This window comes from Hemicordylus capensis, chromosome 1 (genome assembly GCF_027244095.1).
Source record: "Hemicordylus capensis ecotype Gifberg chromosome 1, rHemCap1.1.pri, whole genome shotgun sequence".
Classification (NCBI taxonomy): Eukaryota; Metazoa; Chordata; class Lepidosauria; order Squamata; family Cordylidae; genus Hemicordylus; species Hemicordylus capensis.
Window position 1 is genome coordinate 287,714,692 of NC_069657.1, and position 17,546 is coordinate 287,732,237.

The window sequence follows — 17,546 nt, forward strand, 5'->3', positions numbered from 1 at the left end:
ATTATTATTATTCTTAAAGGAGAAACTGCAAGAAACATAGAAACAACAAATAAAGACGAAACAGTGCAATTCTGGCGGGAATTATGAGAAAATCCAATAGATTATAATAAAAAAGCAGGCTGGATGAAAGAGGTCAAAAAATGTAACCAACAAATGCAAGATCTAATAATAACACCAGAATTAATAAGTGAAAGAGCAAAGAAAATTAAAAATTGGACTGCGCCAGGCGACGATGAACTGCATGGCTTTTGGCTTAAACACCTAACAAGCCTTCATAAACAACTATCAAAACAGTTCAATCACATTATGAAAGGCGGTGATATTGAACAATGGCTAACAACTGGGAAAACTCATCTCATCATGAAAGACCCAGCAAAAGGTGCAGTTCCAAGTAATTATAGACCGATCACCTGCCTGCCAACCATGTTCAAATTATTAACTGGAATAATAGCAGATGAAGTGATGCAACACTTATTAACTAACAGCTTCCAGTTGAACAGAAAGGAAATTGCCCGAACACCAGAGGCACAAAAGACCAGCTGCTGATTGACAAAATGATTTTAGAAAATTGCAAGAGAAGAAAAACCAATCTAAGTGTTGCATGGATTGATTACAAAAAAGCCTTCGATTCATTGCCTCACACATGGATACTAAAATGTTTAGAAACAACTGGTGTCAGCAAAAACATTCAGATATTTATTTAAAAAAGCAATGAGCATGTGGAGTACACAGTTAACAATCAATGGCGAGACACTTGGACAGGTTAGCATTAGAAGAGGCATTTTCCAAGGGGACTCACTATCCCCTCTGTTGTTTGTAATTGCCATGACCTCACTTTCACAAATACTAAACAAAGCAGGCCTCGGATACCAAACATCTAAAACATCATGTAAAATCAACCTTCTGCTGTACATGGACGATCTGAAGTTGTATGGAAAGTCCCAGTCAGAAATCGAATCACTGCTAAACACTGTCCGTATATTCAGTAGCGATATAGCAATGGAGTTTGGACTAGACAAGTGTGCTGCATTAATAATGAACAGAGGGAAAATAAGAAAAACAGAAGGAATAGGACTGCCCAATGGAAGCAACATCAAGAACCTGGAAGAGAAAGAACCTTACAAATACTTGGGCATTCTCCAGGCTGATAACATTGCACACACTGAAGTTAAAAGAAAGATTGGAAGTGAATACATCCGGAGAGTTAGAAAAATCTTAAAAATCCAAACTCAATGGCGGGAACACCATACAAGCCATAAACACCTGGGCTATACCTGTTATCAGATACACTGCAGGAATAATAGACTGGACCCAAGCAGAGCTAAAGACTCTAGATCGTAAGACCAGGAAAATAATGACCATCAATCATGCTCTGCACCCCCGCAGTGATGTTGATAGGCTATACCTCCCTCACAGCTCAGGTGGAAGAGTAATGCTGCAAGTCCATCAAACAGTAGAGGAGGAGAAAAGAGGCCTTGAAGAATATATCAAGGACAGTGAAGAAGATGCACTTCAAGTGGTCAATAATGCGAAACTATTCAACACCAATGAAACAAAGCAGGTCTACAAGAAAGAACAAGTCAAGAACCGAGCAGAAAAATGGAGAAATAAGCCCCTGCATGGTCAATATTTGCACAATATAACTGGAAAATCAGACATCACCAAGACCTGGCAATGGCTTAAGAATGGCAAATTGAAGAAAGAAACAGAGGGTTTAATACTGGCTGCACAAGAACAGGCACTACGGTAAGAACAAATGCAATAAGAGCCAAAGACGAAAAATCCACAACAAACAGCAAGTGCCGCCTTTGTAAAGAAGCAGATGAAACAGTGGACCACCTAATCAGCTGTTGTAAAAAGATCACACAGACTGACTACAAACAAAGGCATGACAAGGTAGCAGGGATGATACACTGGAACATCTGCAAAAAATACAAGCTACCTGTAGCCAAAGATTGGTGGGACCATAACATTGAAAAAGTTGTAGAAAATGAAGATGTAAAAATATTATGGGACTTCCGACTACAAACAGACAAACATCTGCCACGCAATACACCAGATATAACTGTAGTTGAGAAGAAAGAAAAACAAGTCAAAATAATCGACATAGCAATACCAGGGGATAGCAGAATAGAAGAAAAAGAAATAGAAAAAATCACCAAATACAAAGATCTACAAATTGAAATTGAAAGGCTGTGGCAGAAAAAGACCAAAATAATACCAGTGGTAATTGGCGCCCTGGGTGCAGTTCCAAAAGACCTTGAAGAGCACCTCAACACCATAGGGGCCACAGAAATCACCATCAGCCAGTTACAAAAAGCAGCTTTACTGGGAACAGCCTGTATTCTGCGACGATATCTATAACAACAGCAACAACATTGACAATAAGATTCAGCCATCCCAGGTCCTTGGGAAGGACTCGATGTCTGGATAAAACAAACCAGTCAATAACACCTGTCTGACTGTGTAAATAAGATATAATAATAATAATATTGCCACATTCTTCAGAGCTTGCAATACTACCCTTACCCTGTAAAGGGAATTTTTTTTTTTTTAAGGATTGCTAGTGCCTCACAGAACTTGTGTTGCAAGAGCATCTAGATTTTGCAGTTTGGTTGCTCCTTCCCCTCTCTCTCCCGATCTCCTTTCACCCTCCCAAATAGGTGATGTGTGCTGTTAAATCCCTCAGGTTTCAGAACTGAATTTTGAAGCCTCACTCCCGCACTACTAGCCCCTTATTAAACTGGGCAGAAGCATGGGATTCCTAGGTAGGGTGTTTTGTTAGGTTATTAATTAATAATTAATATATAGCCTTTCCTCTTATTAATATAACTAATTTAGCTTTTCCCCTTACACACAGGGATACTGATCTAATGCTTTTTCAAAAGGTAGCCAAGCACCACGACATTCAGAAGAAGATTTATAAAAAGCAGGAGAGCCACACAGTGAGGCTAGTCTCATGAGCAGCCAAGAATGGGCTAAGGCAGCCAAGCCCATGCTTGGCTGCCTGTGAGAATCTCCAGGAGGTGTGTGGCTCCCAGTGGTGTCTTGGTGACAAACTCGCCTAGGGGGTCTGCCGGTTAGCCAAGTTTAAGGGCGCTAACACTGACCCTATCCACCCACAGCACAGTACCTCCAGTGACTGTTGCTGGTGTCTTATGTTTCTTTTTAGATTGTGAGCCCTTTGGGGACAGGGATCCATCTTATTTATTTATTTATTTTTCCTCTGTGTAACCGCCCCGAGCCATTTTTGGAAGGGCGGTATAGAAATCAATCAATCAAAATCAAATCAATCAATCTTAACTTGCTCCTATGTCAGCTGCTTCCAGCCGGCACTGACATAGGAGCAGGCTCCTGGCCGTCACCGGGGTAACCCCACTATGCACTTGCACAGTGCATTGTGGGAATCCAGGGGTTGGGACGACACATCCCAGCCCTCACACTTCCACATTGCCAGGGGCAGCAGTGGATCATCTGGACATGTGATTTGCGTGCCCAGCAACAACAGGATGATGATCTGTGGGGAAGGTGAGCTTCTGCTGCCTTCCCCACTGCCTGCCCTCAAGCCCCCTCACTCAGTCGTGAGAAAGGGCCCTATGTGATTCATGTTTTTTCGAAGGCCCAGGCTTGTGGGTTATACACATAACAGATTATATCTGTGAAGAAATTGTTCTATCTGCAGTCTTGACTTTTAAATAAATGCAGAAGTTAACAAGGTCAATGCCAAAAGATGCTGGTGTTCCTGAGTTTTTTCTCAAATATATATCTTCCAATAGTGAAAATATACCAATAGACTGGCTAATTAGGACCAAGGCCCAGGTTCAAATCCCCACTTAGCCATGAAGCTTATTGGGTGACATTGGACCAGCCATTCTCTATCCACCTATTTCACAGTATTGTTGTGAGGATAACATGGCAGGGGAGGGGCCTAGTCCTGAGCTCCTTGAAGGAAGAATTTTTAGGTGTAGGGGATGCAGGACTATACCAGTGATTTCAGGATCAGGTGTGTGCTGGAGGGATGGGCCCGAGAATGCCCCCTCGGTCCCTGATGAGAGGTGGCCAATTACTCCTCAGCTGCTCAAGTCACTGTTGGGTGTGTTGTCCTCTTGGGAGTTGGTCCTTTTTCAGGCTGCAGTAATTGTGTCCTTCTTTGGGGCCTTTAGACTGGCAGAGGTCTTTCCTTGCAGTGGACGCTCTCCTAGAGATCAGTGTCTGCAGCATAGGGACCTTTCCTTCTGTGACTTGGGGTTACACTGTTTTTGTGTGAATCCAAAACCAACCAGAGGGGCAGGGTTCAGCATATCAGTCTGTCCTCTTCTGGGAATAGCTCCATTTGCCTGGTTCAGGCACTCCATAGTTACATAGCCTTGAAGCCTCCCAGTGGGGGCTGCTTATTCGTGCATGCAGATGGCACTCCACTGACTCAGTTCCAGCTCTGATTGGTGCTATGTAGGGTAGGGATGTGCAAATTGATTTGAGTACAAATCGGTTTGTACCTGAATCTAGCTGCTTTGGGTGATTCGGAGACAAAACAAATCACCCCTGTGGTCCATTGGCTAGATTCAGGTACAAATTTAATTGTGCCTGATTTGATTCGAATCTATTTGAGATTCGGATCCCTCCTCATAATTCCCCAAGATTCCCAGCTTTCAATTTTAAAAAAAGCTAAGCTCCAGCCCTCGTAGAAGTGAAGTTATGGAGCAAAATGTGTGGTCACTATTTTTCAAGTGTTTGGATTCTTTGGTGTATAATAACTTTCCCTCAATGAATCCCTATGAGGATTCATTACACACTTTCTTCTATTCATTTTGACTGTATTTTTGACAGTGCCAACTGTCAACTGCCATGTGCCAACTACACCCCACTCCCACCCGCAAGGCAGTGGGGTACTACTCTGTTTATGTTCTAGGATTGTTTTCAAGTGTTTAGGCACTTTGGTGTCTAATAACCTTTCCTCATAATGAAGAATCTAAAAATTCCTGAAATATAAACTGAGTACCCAATTGCTTGTGGGTTGGGGGGTAGTTGGAACATGGGATGCCACTAATTTCCCACCCCCACCTGCAAAGCAGGGGGGTCAAAATTTCGGGTCCTGAAATGGAAAATGGAAAATTTCCATTTTGGGTACAATGGAATACAGGAACATAGGAAGCTGCCATATACTGAGTCAGACCATTGGTCTATCTAGCTTAGTATTGTCTTCACAGACTGGCAGCAGCTTCTCCAAGGTTGCAGGTAGGAATGTCTCTCAGCCCTATCTGGAGAAGCCAGGGAGGGAACTTGAAACCTTCTGCTCTTCTCAGAGCAGCTCCATCCCCTGAGGGGACTATCTTACAGTCCTCACACGTCAAGTCTCCCATTCATATGCAACCAGGGTGGACCCTGCTTAGCTAAGGGGACAAGTCATGCTTGCTACCACAAGACCAGTTCTCCCCCCATGACAGTGCCAACTGTCAACTGCCATGTGCCAACTACACCCCCCTCCCACTGTTGTTTCTGAGGTGTTCTGAGTGTAGATTCTCTGGTAGCATATGAGATTTTCAACAACAAACCATGAATCCATTCTCATATGCTACCAGAGAATCTATACTCAAAACATCTCAAAAACAACATTACCCAGTACACCATGGGTTAGCAACCCATTGGGGTGGTTGGCACCCTATGTGCTCTACACTACCACTCGCTCTGGGCCACCCTGGTGCCCCCCAAGTGCAGTTATGGGGCTGCTGAAACCTCCATCATTCCCTATGGGGAAGAACCTTAAAGATGCGTAAACTCCATTAAATCTTTACAAATCAGCCCTCTGCCCAATTCCTTTGAAATAATTCTGGCAGCTTCCTTACCCCCACTGGGCACTACCACCCACCTAACTCTGCTCTGGGCCACCCCTTTCCCCCCAACGTGAAGCTATACTTTTGCTGAAACCTCCATTATTCCCTATGGGAAAAATCTTAAAATTTAAAAAATCACCAAATATCAGCCCTTTGCCCAGTTCCTCTGAAATGTGGGTGGTAGCTTCCACCCATTGGGCACTACCACCCCCACCTACTAGTTTTGCCCTAGGGCTTTTTTAAAAATCCAAAATGTTTCAGATTCGGATTTTGCAATTTCGAACAAAGAACAAAATTGAGGTGTTTCAGATTGGCTGATTTCAAACGAAGAACAAAATGGGGGTGTTTCGGATTCAAGCCAAAAACAAAACAGAAAACAAAACAAAACCCACAACCCTAATGATTTTGTAAACTTATCTGATTTTTTAAAAATCCATTGGCTAACAGTGCATTAATAAATGCTGTGTTTCTACCAAACTTTTTAATATATGATAATGGTGGCAAGAATCCTTTATGCTTCCTGTTGGAAAACAAATCTGATTCTGACTTTAGATGATTGGAAACTCAATCTTTGGGAAGATGCATCAATGGCTAAAATTACTGCACATACTAAGAATAAATCTGAAGACTTTTTCTTTCAGACATGGGAACAATTTATTCAGTATAATATATTGCAGGGTTTGGTACCACATCTGAGATTTGGTTTTTCTTTGTAGAGAGATTTAAGGCAGACTGTTGTGTATATATAGTTGGAGCATCAATTTTGCTATTGTTATAGTTATTAATTTTTTTTTACTTTTGCAGTTATATATTTTTCAGAGTAGGAGAAGGAGGGGAGAGAGATGTTGGTTGAAGGAATTCAGGTTGATATATACAGATTGTAATGAGAATCATTGTATTTGCTGTGATTATTTTATTGTATTTTTTCTTTTTTTCTTTTCTTATGTCTCTTGTTTGTATTTCTGATAAAACAATAATAAATAAATAAAAATAGATAAATGCTGTGTTTCACAATGCATTCTAGCTTTAACCCCACATTGAAATTTAAATTATTGAAGGTTTGTTATTTTATTTATTTATCATGTTTATATACCACCTGACACATACATCTCTTATTGCAATATAATAGCAGGTAATAGCAGGTCAAATAAATGTGTTCAGCCACACAGATATGGTTAAGCTTCAAAGAGTATTTCATTTATGAAGTAATTAAGAACAGCTTGTTCTTCTTTACTATTCTTCACATTAGCAATGCTAATTAGTACTGACAGTGGTGATTTTTATTATGAGCACACCTGTTTATACAGAGGCAAAGTAGTTTAACACATTTTATTTAGGCTTGCCACCTGAAGAGCTCCAAAATATGAAACACATTGTAAGACCTTAATAAAATGATATATCACATGTGTCAGAACATTATCAGTACTTTTCTACTAGAATATACTGTCATGTATCACATTTAATATATTTATATACTGGGTTTTAAAGCAAGTTTTTTCTAGTATTCCTGAGCAGCATCCAGACAAAGTTAGCCATAACTAAGTCCCACTGAATTTAACAAGACTTAAGTTAGTCGTGATGACTATCTTGTCTCATTGATTTCAGTGGTGCTTTTCATGAGTAACTTAATTTGAATACTATCCCATAATAAACAACAATAATAATTTTGAAATGCAGCATTAGAAGAAAACAACAGAGCTGGATAAGAATAAACTATCAAACAACTGGAACATTTGGCAGGTTAAATTAAAATTGCGTTTCAAACTTAGGATGCACCACTTCTTTTCCATGAGTATTTCTGGTTACTCCATGCCACAGAGATATGGTTTGTCATTCTTGATTGTCATGTGGAAGTCAGCACATGACAGATCAAAATTCATACCCACGAGAAGTTCTCTCTTGCAGGCAGGGGTGGAGCCACCATTGGGCGAACAGGTTCAAAGAACCCAGGCTGCCTCCCCCAGGGGCCATGCCTCACAGTCCCAGACACGCCCCCCAAGTCTGACATCAGACATGGGGGGCATTATTTGGCTCCCAAATGGGACCACATGGCCCTGTTTGAGACTGAAATTGGCCCGTGCTGCATTGGCAGCGTAGCAGGAGTAAGTACCCCTGCCTTTAAAGGGAGGGAAAGCCGCTCCTGGCCTCGCTGTCAACACAGCGGCCTGATCTCCCTCTCAAACTGGGCCTCACAGCCCTGTTTGGGAGGGAGATTGGCCTGTGCTGCGTTGGCAGTGTGGCCGGAATGGTTCTCCCTGCCTTTATAGGCAGGGAGAGTTGCTTTGTCTCACGCTGCCCAATGCCCCTGCACCTGATGTCAGATGCGGGGGCATGGATAGCCGGCCCCCTGCATCTGACTTCAGAGGTGGGGGGGTGGGACCAGGGAGCCACGGTGGTGGCCGTACACGGGCCACCGCCAGCCTCCCTCCACTCCTGCTTGCAGGGCCAAGAGCAAAGTTTTGGCCTCAAAAACAAGTTTCATGGGAGTTGTAGTATTTACACAGTGCAGTCTGCCATCTGGCCCACAGGCCTGTAGATGCTTTCTAGAGGCCTGCAATGTGAAGCCACCATCCTGTCACTGTGTGTGCTGCCCAGTGCAGGCAGTGGCCTTCCCAACAAAGGGAAAAAATAGTGTTCCTAACTTGGGGTACTAAATTTTATTCTTAAATAAGGAGCAGTTTCTTGAGCTAGGGAACAGATGGCAAGCCTAATTTTATTGAACAGGTGCACTTCAGATTACAAGGATGTTCGTAAATTGTCCCTGCTAGAAATCAAAAGGTGTTCCTTTGTAAGCGGAAAGAAACAAATGTGTCCCCCCCCAACAAGTGTTTTCCTTTATGCTTCCATTTAGGTGATTTTAAAAGTACATTATTTGCATAAGGTACAAACTTTGATTGGCTTTTAATGATTCACTGTTGTGTTTGAATGTAACATGAATAAAATATAATAAATACATTGTGGGTTTTATCGCATACAATCAGCATTGATTTACAATTAAAGTTGCTGATCTTTCCCACAATCCTACTTGCAGAGAATTCTATGTGAAACCTATGACGTGCATTTGGTTTTGATAGCAGTTCAGATGGATGTTGAAGCTGACCTATCTAATAAACAGCTTTTGCTATATACTCCTGCTTGCTGTGGCGTAGCGGGGAAGCAGAGTGCAAGAGGCTGTTAGTTTAAATCCCCACCCGTATGCTTCCGAGACTGTGCCTAGTAAATACATTTGTAGTCACCTATATTGGGCAGCAGTGATATAGGGAGGTGCTGAAAGGCATCATCTCATACTGTGTGGGAGGAGGCACTGGTAAACCCCTCCTGTATTCTACCAAGAAAATCTCATGGAATGTGATCACTAGGAGTTGACACCAACTCGAAGGCATAGTCTTTCCTTTTATCCAGATGTCATTAAAAAGAAAAACCCTCTAGCCCTCATTCTTTTCAAGATAACAATTGTAAATATTCAGACAAAGGATACAAAGAGCTCAAATTAGGGATGTGCAAAAAATTTCGGGCACAGAACGATCTGTGCCCGAAACGAACAATTTCGGGTGATTCGGGGCCGAACCGAATCACCCCCGATGTCCCCCGAATTTTTTCGGACACGAGCCAAATCACCCGAATTTCGGGCAAAAAAAATTCGGATGATTCGGTTCATGGTTGATTTTTGGCGATTTTTAAAAGTTTTAGTGACTTTGGGGCAGTTCGGGGGCATATCATGGGATCTGGGCAAAAGGAGTGGGGTGGGGTGGTAGTGCCTAATGGGTGCAGGCTACCACCCCAATTTCAGGGGGATTGGGCAAAGGGCTGATTTTTGGTAAATTTCTGAAAATTTCATGTCTCTGGGGCAGATTGGGGCATATTGGGGCAGAAAGTGGGGCCTGGGGCAGAATAGTGGTGTGGGTTGGTAGTGCCTAATGGGTGCAGGCTACCACCCCAATTTCAGGGGGTTTGGACAAAGGGGTGATTTTTTGAGAATTTTTGAAGTTTTGGTGACTTTGGAGCAGTTTGGGGGCAGAAAGTGGATCTGCCCCAAAAGAGTGGGGTGGGGTGGTAGTGCCTAATGGGTGGAGGCTACCACACCAATTTCAGGGGGATTGGGCAGAGGGCTGATTTTTTGAGAATTTTTGAAGTTTGGGTGTCTTTGGGGCAGATTGGGGGCAGAAAGTGGATCTGCCCCAAAGGAGTGGGGTGGGCTGCTAGATAGTGTCTAATGGGTGGAGGCTACCACCCATCCCCAATTTAAGAGTGATTGGGCAGGGGGTGAATTTTGGTGAATTTATTTTTATGAGGTTTGTCTTCATAAGGTGAAGTGTGCTAAATTGATTACTTCCTCATATTATTCATAGTAAAGGAAAGTGTGAAAAAGTGAAAGTGGGGTCATGAGAGTTGTTTAATTGGAAAAAATCTCATTTGCTATGATAGAATGAGAATTCACACCTCAGAAGTTTTTTCTGAGGTGTGAATTCTCATTCTATCATAGCAAATGAGATTTTTTTCAATTAAACAACTCTCATGACCCCACTTTCACTTTTTCACACTTTCCTTTACTATGAATAATATGAGGAAGTAATCAATTTAGCACACTTCACCTTATGAAGACAAACCTCATACAAATAAATTCACCATAATTCACCCCTCTGCCCAATCACTCTTAAATTGGGGATGGGTGGTAGCCTCCAGCCATCAGGCACTATCTACCAGCCCACCCCACTCCTTTGGGGCAGATCCACTTTCTGCCCCCAATCTGCCCCAAAGACACCCAAACTTCAAAAATTCTCAAAAAATCAGCCCTCTGCCCAATACCCCTGAAATTTGTGTGGTAGCCTCCACCCATTAGGCACTACCACCCCACCCCACTCTTTTGGGGCAGATCCACTTTCTGCCCCCAAACTGCCCCAAAGTCACCAAAACTTCAAAAATTCTCAAAAAATCACCCCTTTGTCCAAACCCCCTGAAATTGGGGTGGTAGCCTGCACCCATTAGGCACTACCACCCCACCCCACTATTCTGCCCCAGCCCCCACTTTCTGCCCCAATATGCCCCAATCTGCCCCAAAGACATGAAATTTTCAGAAATTTACCAAAAATCAGCCCTTAGCCCAATCCCCCTGAAATTGGGGTGGTAGCCTGCACTCATTAGGCGCTACCACCCCACCCCACTCCTTTTGCCCAAATCCCATGCTATGCTCCCAAACTGCCCCAAAGTCACTAAAACTTTAAAAATTCACAAAAAATCAGGACTTTGCCCAATCCCCCTGAAATTGGGGTGGTAGACTCTACCCATTGGGCACTACCACCCCACCCCAAAATTTTGCCCCTGGGCCCCATTTTACCCCCCCGAATCGATTCGGATTCTGATTAAATCTGAATCCGAACCGAATCAAGGGTGATTCGGGTGACCCAGATTCGGGCACAAAACAGAACGGGGGTGATTTGGCTCGGGTCCAAGCCGAATCACCCGAAAATCCGAATTGCACACCCCTAGCTCAAATGCCCAGCAGCAGACCACTGTGTTCTCCTATCCATCACTCCCTCATTATCATCATGTTCTGTTTTTCTACCAGACTTTTACAGCACTCCTAGGTTTGCAATTGCATAATTTCAAAATCCCAACTATTAGTTCAATTTAAATAATTAAATAATTAAAAGATATTGGTGCTGCTTTCCTAGCAAGGCAAAGCAGTTTACAGCAGATAAAGCAACACAATAAAAATAAGATCAACCACTACAGATTTAAATAGCAAAAAAAAAAAAAACAAAAAAAAACAACCCCCAGTTTCTCAGTTAAAAGCCAAATGAAAAAGAGAAGTTTTACAACCTCTCCAAAGGGAGGGTGGGCGAACGTTAGAAAGGTAGCTCTCCTAGCCTCATCAGAGTGGTGTTTCTGCAATTTAAGGGCTATCACTGAAAAAATCCAGTTCCTGGCTATTGCTGCCTAAATCTTCCACAACAAGAGGACAGTAGAATATGCTGACTTGGCCTAATATGGAAGATATTATCCTTAAGGATTCCCAGGCCACGAAGGCTTTATTAAACCAGCATCTTGAACAGAGTTGGTAAAAGACCTGGGCAATTAAACAAGTGGTGATATAAAAACTTCCTTATAAACCATTGGTTTCAAGAGTAGCGTCAGGACTCGGTGCTAAAGAGAGCTGATTTCCACTGCTGGAGGTGGTTTGGACAGGTTTGGAGGTTGCCATCAGTTATCAGACTTCTCCCTCCTTACCACACAGCACACTGTTTTGAGGGAAGATTGCACAAGTTGCCACCCCTCGAGTCCCAAAGCTCTGAGTGGGGGAGCTGAGCAACTCCCTAAAGGGGTTTCGTTCTCAACCACTCCAAGCCACAAAACTCTGAGGGGCTGTTTGGTGAAATCACACTTCACTGAAATGGTGGCTCTGGTTGAACACCATTAAGCAAGATCACCTACCTGAATCCCACACTCACTAGCTACACTCCTCCCTAGTCCTGAATGTCCTCACGCAAGCCCCAGTGCAAACCTCTCAGAAACAAATCATTTCATTCTTTGGGTATGTGCCTCGTCTGCCTGGTGCAAAGTTACATAATGGTGCTTAAGAACATAAGACCAGCTTTGCTGGATCAGGCACAAGGCCCATCGAATCCAGCATCCTGCTTCACACAGTGGCCCACCAGATGCCTTATGGAAACCCACAGGCAAGAGATATGTGCATGCCCTCTCTCCTGCTGCTACTGCTCTACAACCAGTACTGAAAGGCATCGTGCCTCTGAGGCTGGGTGTGGCCCACAGCCACCAGACTATTAGCCATTAATAGACCTGTCCTCCATGAATTTGTCTAAGCCCCTTTTAAAGTCATCCAAGTTGGTGGCCATCACCACATCCCATGGTAAGGAATTCCATAGATTAATTATGTGCTGTGTGAAAAAGTACTTCCACTTGTTGGTCCTACATTTCCCGACCCTCAGTTTCATGTGGTGACTCCCTGGTTCAAGTTCTCGAACTCCAGGTCACTCTCAGCAGTTTGATCCGGATGACAATAGCAAGTCCCTAGTAATACATTTCCTTTAAGTCCTTGTAATGTTACCTGTGATAATTCTGTGGAGGACTCTGGTCCACCTTTCTAGCTTGTTGGAATCTATCCTTTCTTTGAGATACAGTGCCACTCCTCCCTCAATCCTCCCCTCCCTGTCCCTTCTATAGAGTTTACAGTATATCCAGGAATAATCATGTCCCACTGGTTTTCACCATTCCACCAGGTTTCTGTTACACCCACTATTTATATGTTTTCATTAGCAATCAAGTACTCCAGCTCACCAATCTTGCCTTGGAGGCTTCTGGCATTGGAATATAGACACTTATACACCAAGTCCCTCACCTAGTGTAGGTATGTGCTATCACCCTTACCATCATTTGGCCTATTTAGCAAGCTGTCATGTGTTTCCTTCTGTTCAACTCCTGGCTCTACTCTGTCCCCTTCTGCTTGATGTTGGTGAGGAATAACCCCAGCCTCCATGGCAAGGATTACCTTGCCAACCTCACAGTTAACTTTCTTGCACCCTTTGTATATGAACTTGGGATTCCCTTCACCCTGCCAAGACTGTCATGGGATTAAGCTAGATCATAAAATCATAAGTCCTAGCCAATGAGCCATCACAATTGGAGATCAGCTATGGTCTGCAAAATCTGTGTTTTGCCCTTAATTAGGCCCAGGTTGTTGCCGCCAAGGTTCAGGAACAAAATATGCAGATGCAGATGTGCTCTGGTGTATTAATTTAACAGAGGCAATAGCCAGATTCACTCTTCTCGCCAACCAAGCCACTCAACTTCAACCAACTCTCTGGTGTAGAATGAAGAGGAGGTGGGGCCAGCCTTATGAGGCAGCCAACCTGCCTGTCTCCCATTGGGCATGCAACCACACGTGCCCAAGGGCAGACAATGGCCCAGCATGTCCCACTCCTTCACAGGGTCTAGCACAAGGCCGTCTCCCCACCACACAAACACACACACACACACACACACATACACTGTGCGGGACACAAAGAGAGAAGGTAAATGGTATTACATTCTTTCCAATTCGAGTTGCACTCCTGAGGTGCGGGTGTACAATGTTAAGTCTTGTTTTTGCTCTTGTGCAAGATTCCTGATGCTCCTTTAGATGCCCACAGCAATGTGGGTCAATCAGAATGTTGGTACATAAGACCAGCCCTGCTGGATCATCAGGCCCAAGGCCTATCTAGTCCAGCATCCTATTTCACACAGTGGCTCACAAGATGCCTCTGGGAGGCCCACAGGCAAGAGGTGAGGGCATGCCCTCTCTCCTGCTCTTGCTCCCCTGCAACTGGTATTTAGAGGCATCTTGCCTCTTTGTCAGGAGGTGGCCTACAGCCACTAGACTAGTAGCCATTGATAGACCTGTCCTCCATGAATTTATCTAAGCCCTTCTTAAAGCTATCCAGGCTGGTGGCTGTCACCACATCTTGCAGCAGAGAATTCCATAGGTTAATTATGTGCTGTGTGAAAAAAATACTTTCTTTTGTCAGTCCTAAATTTCTTGGCAATCAGTTTCATGGGATGACCCCTGGTTAGGAACATAGGAAGCTGCCATATACCAAATCAGACCATTGGTCCATCTAGCTCAGTATTGTCTACACAGACTGGCAGCGGCTTCACCAAGGTTGCATGCAGGAATCTCTCTCAGCTCTATCTTGGAGATGCCAAGGAGGAAACTTGGAACCTTCTGCTCTTCCCAGAACGGCTCCATCCCCTGAGGAGAATCTCTTACAGTGCTCACACTTCTAGTCTCCCCTTCATATGCAACCAGGGCAGACCCTGCTTAGCAAAGGAGACAAGTCATGCTTGCTACCACAAGACCAGCTATCCTCTAGTGTTATGTTAGTGTTCTACTGTTATGAGAGGGGGAGAAAAATTTCGCTCTCTTGACTCCACACCATGCATGATTTTATAGACTTCTATCACGTCTCCCCTCAGTCGTGTTTTTTCTCTCAGAATGAAAAAGCCCCAGGTGTTGTAGGCCTGCCTCGTAAGGAAGGTGCTCCAGGAGTAAAAATGCAGAACTTGTGGGTGGCTGTATGTGAGACAAATTTGTTAGCAGGGGATTTTTTGTTTTATTTTTATTTTGGGTTTTTTGTTTTCTCTTTTTACTGGAAGCAGGAAGATAAACTATTATTCCACATGCTAAATAGTAAGATATTCTTCCCATTTCATATAACTAGGTTTTTACAACTAAATACTTCTTCGCCTTATATTAAGTAAAATGTCTTGAGTCAGATCCTCTATGACTGAGAACTCGCAACTCAACATTTGACGATTTTTATTTTTCCTTCTTCTAAAGTGTCAGAGACAGCTACAACTAAAGATGAAAGATCGCATTCTCAGTATAGCAGTCGAAAGAAAAAATGCTTCTCAAGAGATTCTGCTTTCATGATAGATTCTTGAGCTCTGATAAAGAGAGCCTTTTAGGTATATGTGAGGGTTACATGCAGCACGGTTCCTAACATTAGCTTCCAGTGATGTATCACAAACTGTGTTTGAAACTCCCACAAGATTCAAAACAGTTTGTGGAGGAAAAATGTAAAAAGTCCTGCTCCTCATTCAAAAATCACTACAGAACCCTCCACACTGTATTCCAGATTCTAATATTCTGCAGTAGCAAGAGACAGATTAAAACTATGTGCTTAATGGCCATGTAATGTCACTGGTGGGACTTTTGATTCTAGTTTTAGGCTACCAGGGCCTAAAACCAAGCAGAAAAATGACAAAGTTTCACATGCCATTATTAAAGCTTTCAATACCCTAGCTTTCTGGATCTTGAAGTTTTATGCATGGGAGGGAAAGATAAGAGTCTGAAAGAGTTTTTATGAAACTCCTTGTAAATTCTACTTTGCTTCATTATATGATAAGAAGGTTCTCCTTTCCTCTGTTCTGAGAAAAAAGGCATTTCAATAATAATCACATACAAAATAGTTGCTTACCGGTGGTGTGCCGAAAATGTAGAATGATGAACCCTTCAGTGCCAGGAACTTGAATTTATAGAGCTGTGGTGAGTCTGCTCCTTGGAACCTTTCATTCACCCACCCCATATGTATCACCTGCAGAATAAAACCTTTGAAAATTAACATTAACTCCGTCTACAAGTAGTAATGCATATCATTACTGTAAGTATCATTCTGCTGACCATCACTTACATAACGGAGGGAACAGAACAGTAATCTTATTGTCTTACATACACCAATGCCTTACTCTCTAATTTTATTATCAAGAACAGTAACCTTAGTGTTAGATCCATTAGCTCTCTAATTGTATGTTTGCATTTAAATATTATATCCCATCTTTTCCTTGACAAAATGGAGGTGCCCAAGGCAGCTATCAAATCCAAATCGCAAGTGGAAGGGGGGGGCATTAAAAATATCAATAATTCAGTTAAACAGAAGCCACGGACCATTGAGCAAAATAAAAGTAGAAGTTTTTAACTACTGGCAGAAGGCAAAGGAGTCTTTCTACCTCCTGCATCAGGGACCATGGAAAAGGTAATCTCCCATGTCACACCAAATGGACCTCGGATGGAAGCGCAACATGCAAGAGGGCCTCATTGGTTTGCCTTAGGAGGCAAGCAGTTCAAAGAGTAACTCCACTTTGCCTGTTATCTACGGTGCATTGTGCGTGAAATCTGGTTATTGTCTGCTTTCCTTCAGAATAAAAGCTGCTGAAAATAATTGCAGCACAGAAAATGAAATTTTATAGCATGCACATAGTGCCATTGTTATAAGCTATGTGAAGGGCCATAGCTCTAGAGATCCTTCCAGCTCCTATTAGGAGATTTCAGATAGCAGAGCTCAGGAAGACTGCTGAGTCCTCAGAGAGCTGCTGCCAGTAAGAGAACACAATGAGGTCATTCACACAATCAAAAACTGAGGTGAATCTCACGATCAATGAGACTCGCGGTAAGGGGGTTTGCGGGGAGAGCAAGCTTAGCCTGCTCTCCCTGCAGACATTCAAGACAGCAGCCCTGGGTGGCTGCATTGGCCACCAACACGACTGCCGGCTCCATCACTGAGCTGACGGGGACTGCGGGGATCGGGGGCCGTGTGCCCCCTGGAAGTTCCAGGATGCCCCATGCAAGTGTGCAGGGCATGCTGGAGAGACCCCCAAGCCTGGGAGCCTGCTTTCAGCCTCCCAGCAGGGGTCTCATGTGCTGTCATGGCACGAAGCTGCGCCACAGCAATACACAATCAAAAATATGCGGTTAACGGAGCGCTCGCTCCATTAACCTCATTTTAGGTGAGGGCTACTTCAGTGGGTTATCCTCTTTGAGGAAACTGGGCTCGCCTGCAAGCCCGGTGGTTCTCACACTCACCAAAAAGCGGGCTAGGCTCCCTTAGCCTGCTTTTGGCTGATCATGAGAATATCCTCACTGTGTTCTATCAGGGTTTGGGAGCTGTGTGTGCTCCCAATTTTCGGTTGTGTTGAAACAAGGTAAAAGGAAAACATGGGTAGCAGTGTGGAAGCAAGGTAGGAGGAAAAGCTACCCAGCTTCCACACAATCACTTCAACCCAGGTTTTCCTCTTGGGGCTATTCTGACGATCAGCAAAAATCGGGCTAGCCTCCGCTAGTCCGATCTTTGCCGATCATCAGAACCACCGGGCTTGGCTGCGAGCCCGGTGGTTCTCGAGCGGTTAACCCGCTCCTGTAGCCCTCCCCATACCCCGGGTTTG

At 43.6% G+C, this 17,546-nt stretch overlaps 1 protein-coding gene across 8 annotated transcripts in view; it reads right to left on the reverse strand.

The window, feature by feature from the left end:
• The window catches only part of SNTG2 (syntrophin gamma 2), a 489,442-nt gene that overhangs the window by 96,640 nt on the left and 375,256 nt on the right, over window positions 1-17,546 (reverse strand). For all 8 annotated transcript variants that reach the window (XM_053286035.1, XM_053286038.1, XM_053286042.1 and 5 more), the window contains one exon: window positions 15,806-15,922. In XM_053286035.1, the coding sequence (XP_053142010.1) occupies window positions 15,806-15,922 (117 nt within the window). The remainder of the gene's footprint in view (window positions 1-15,805; window positions 15,923-17,546) is intronic.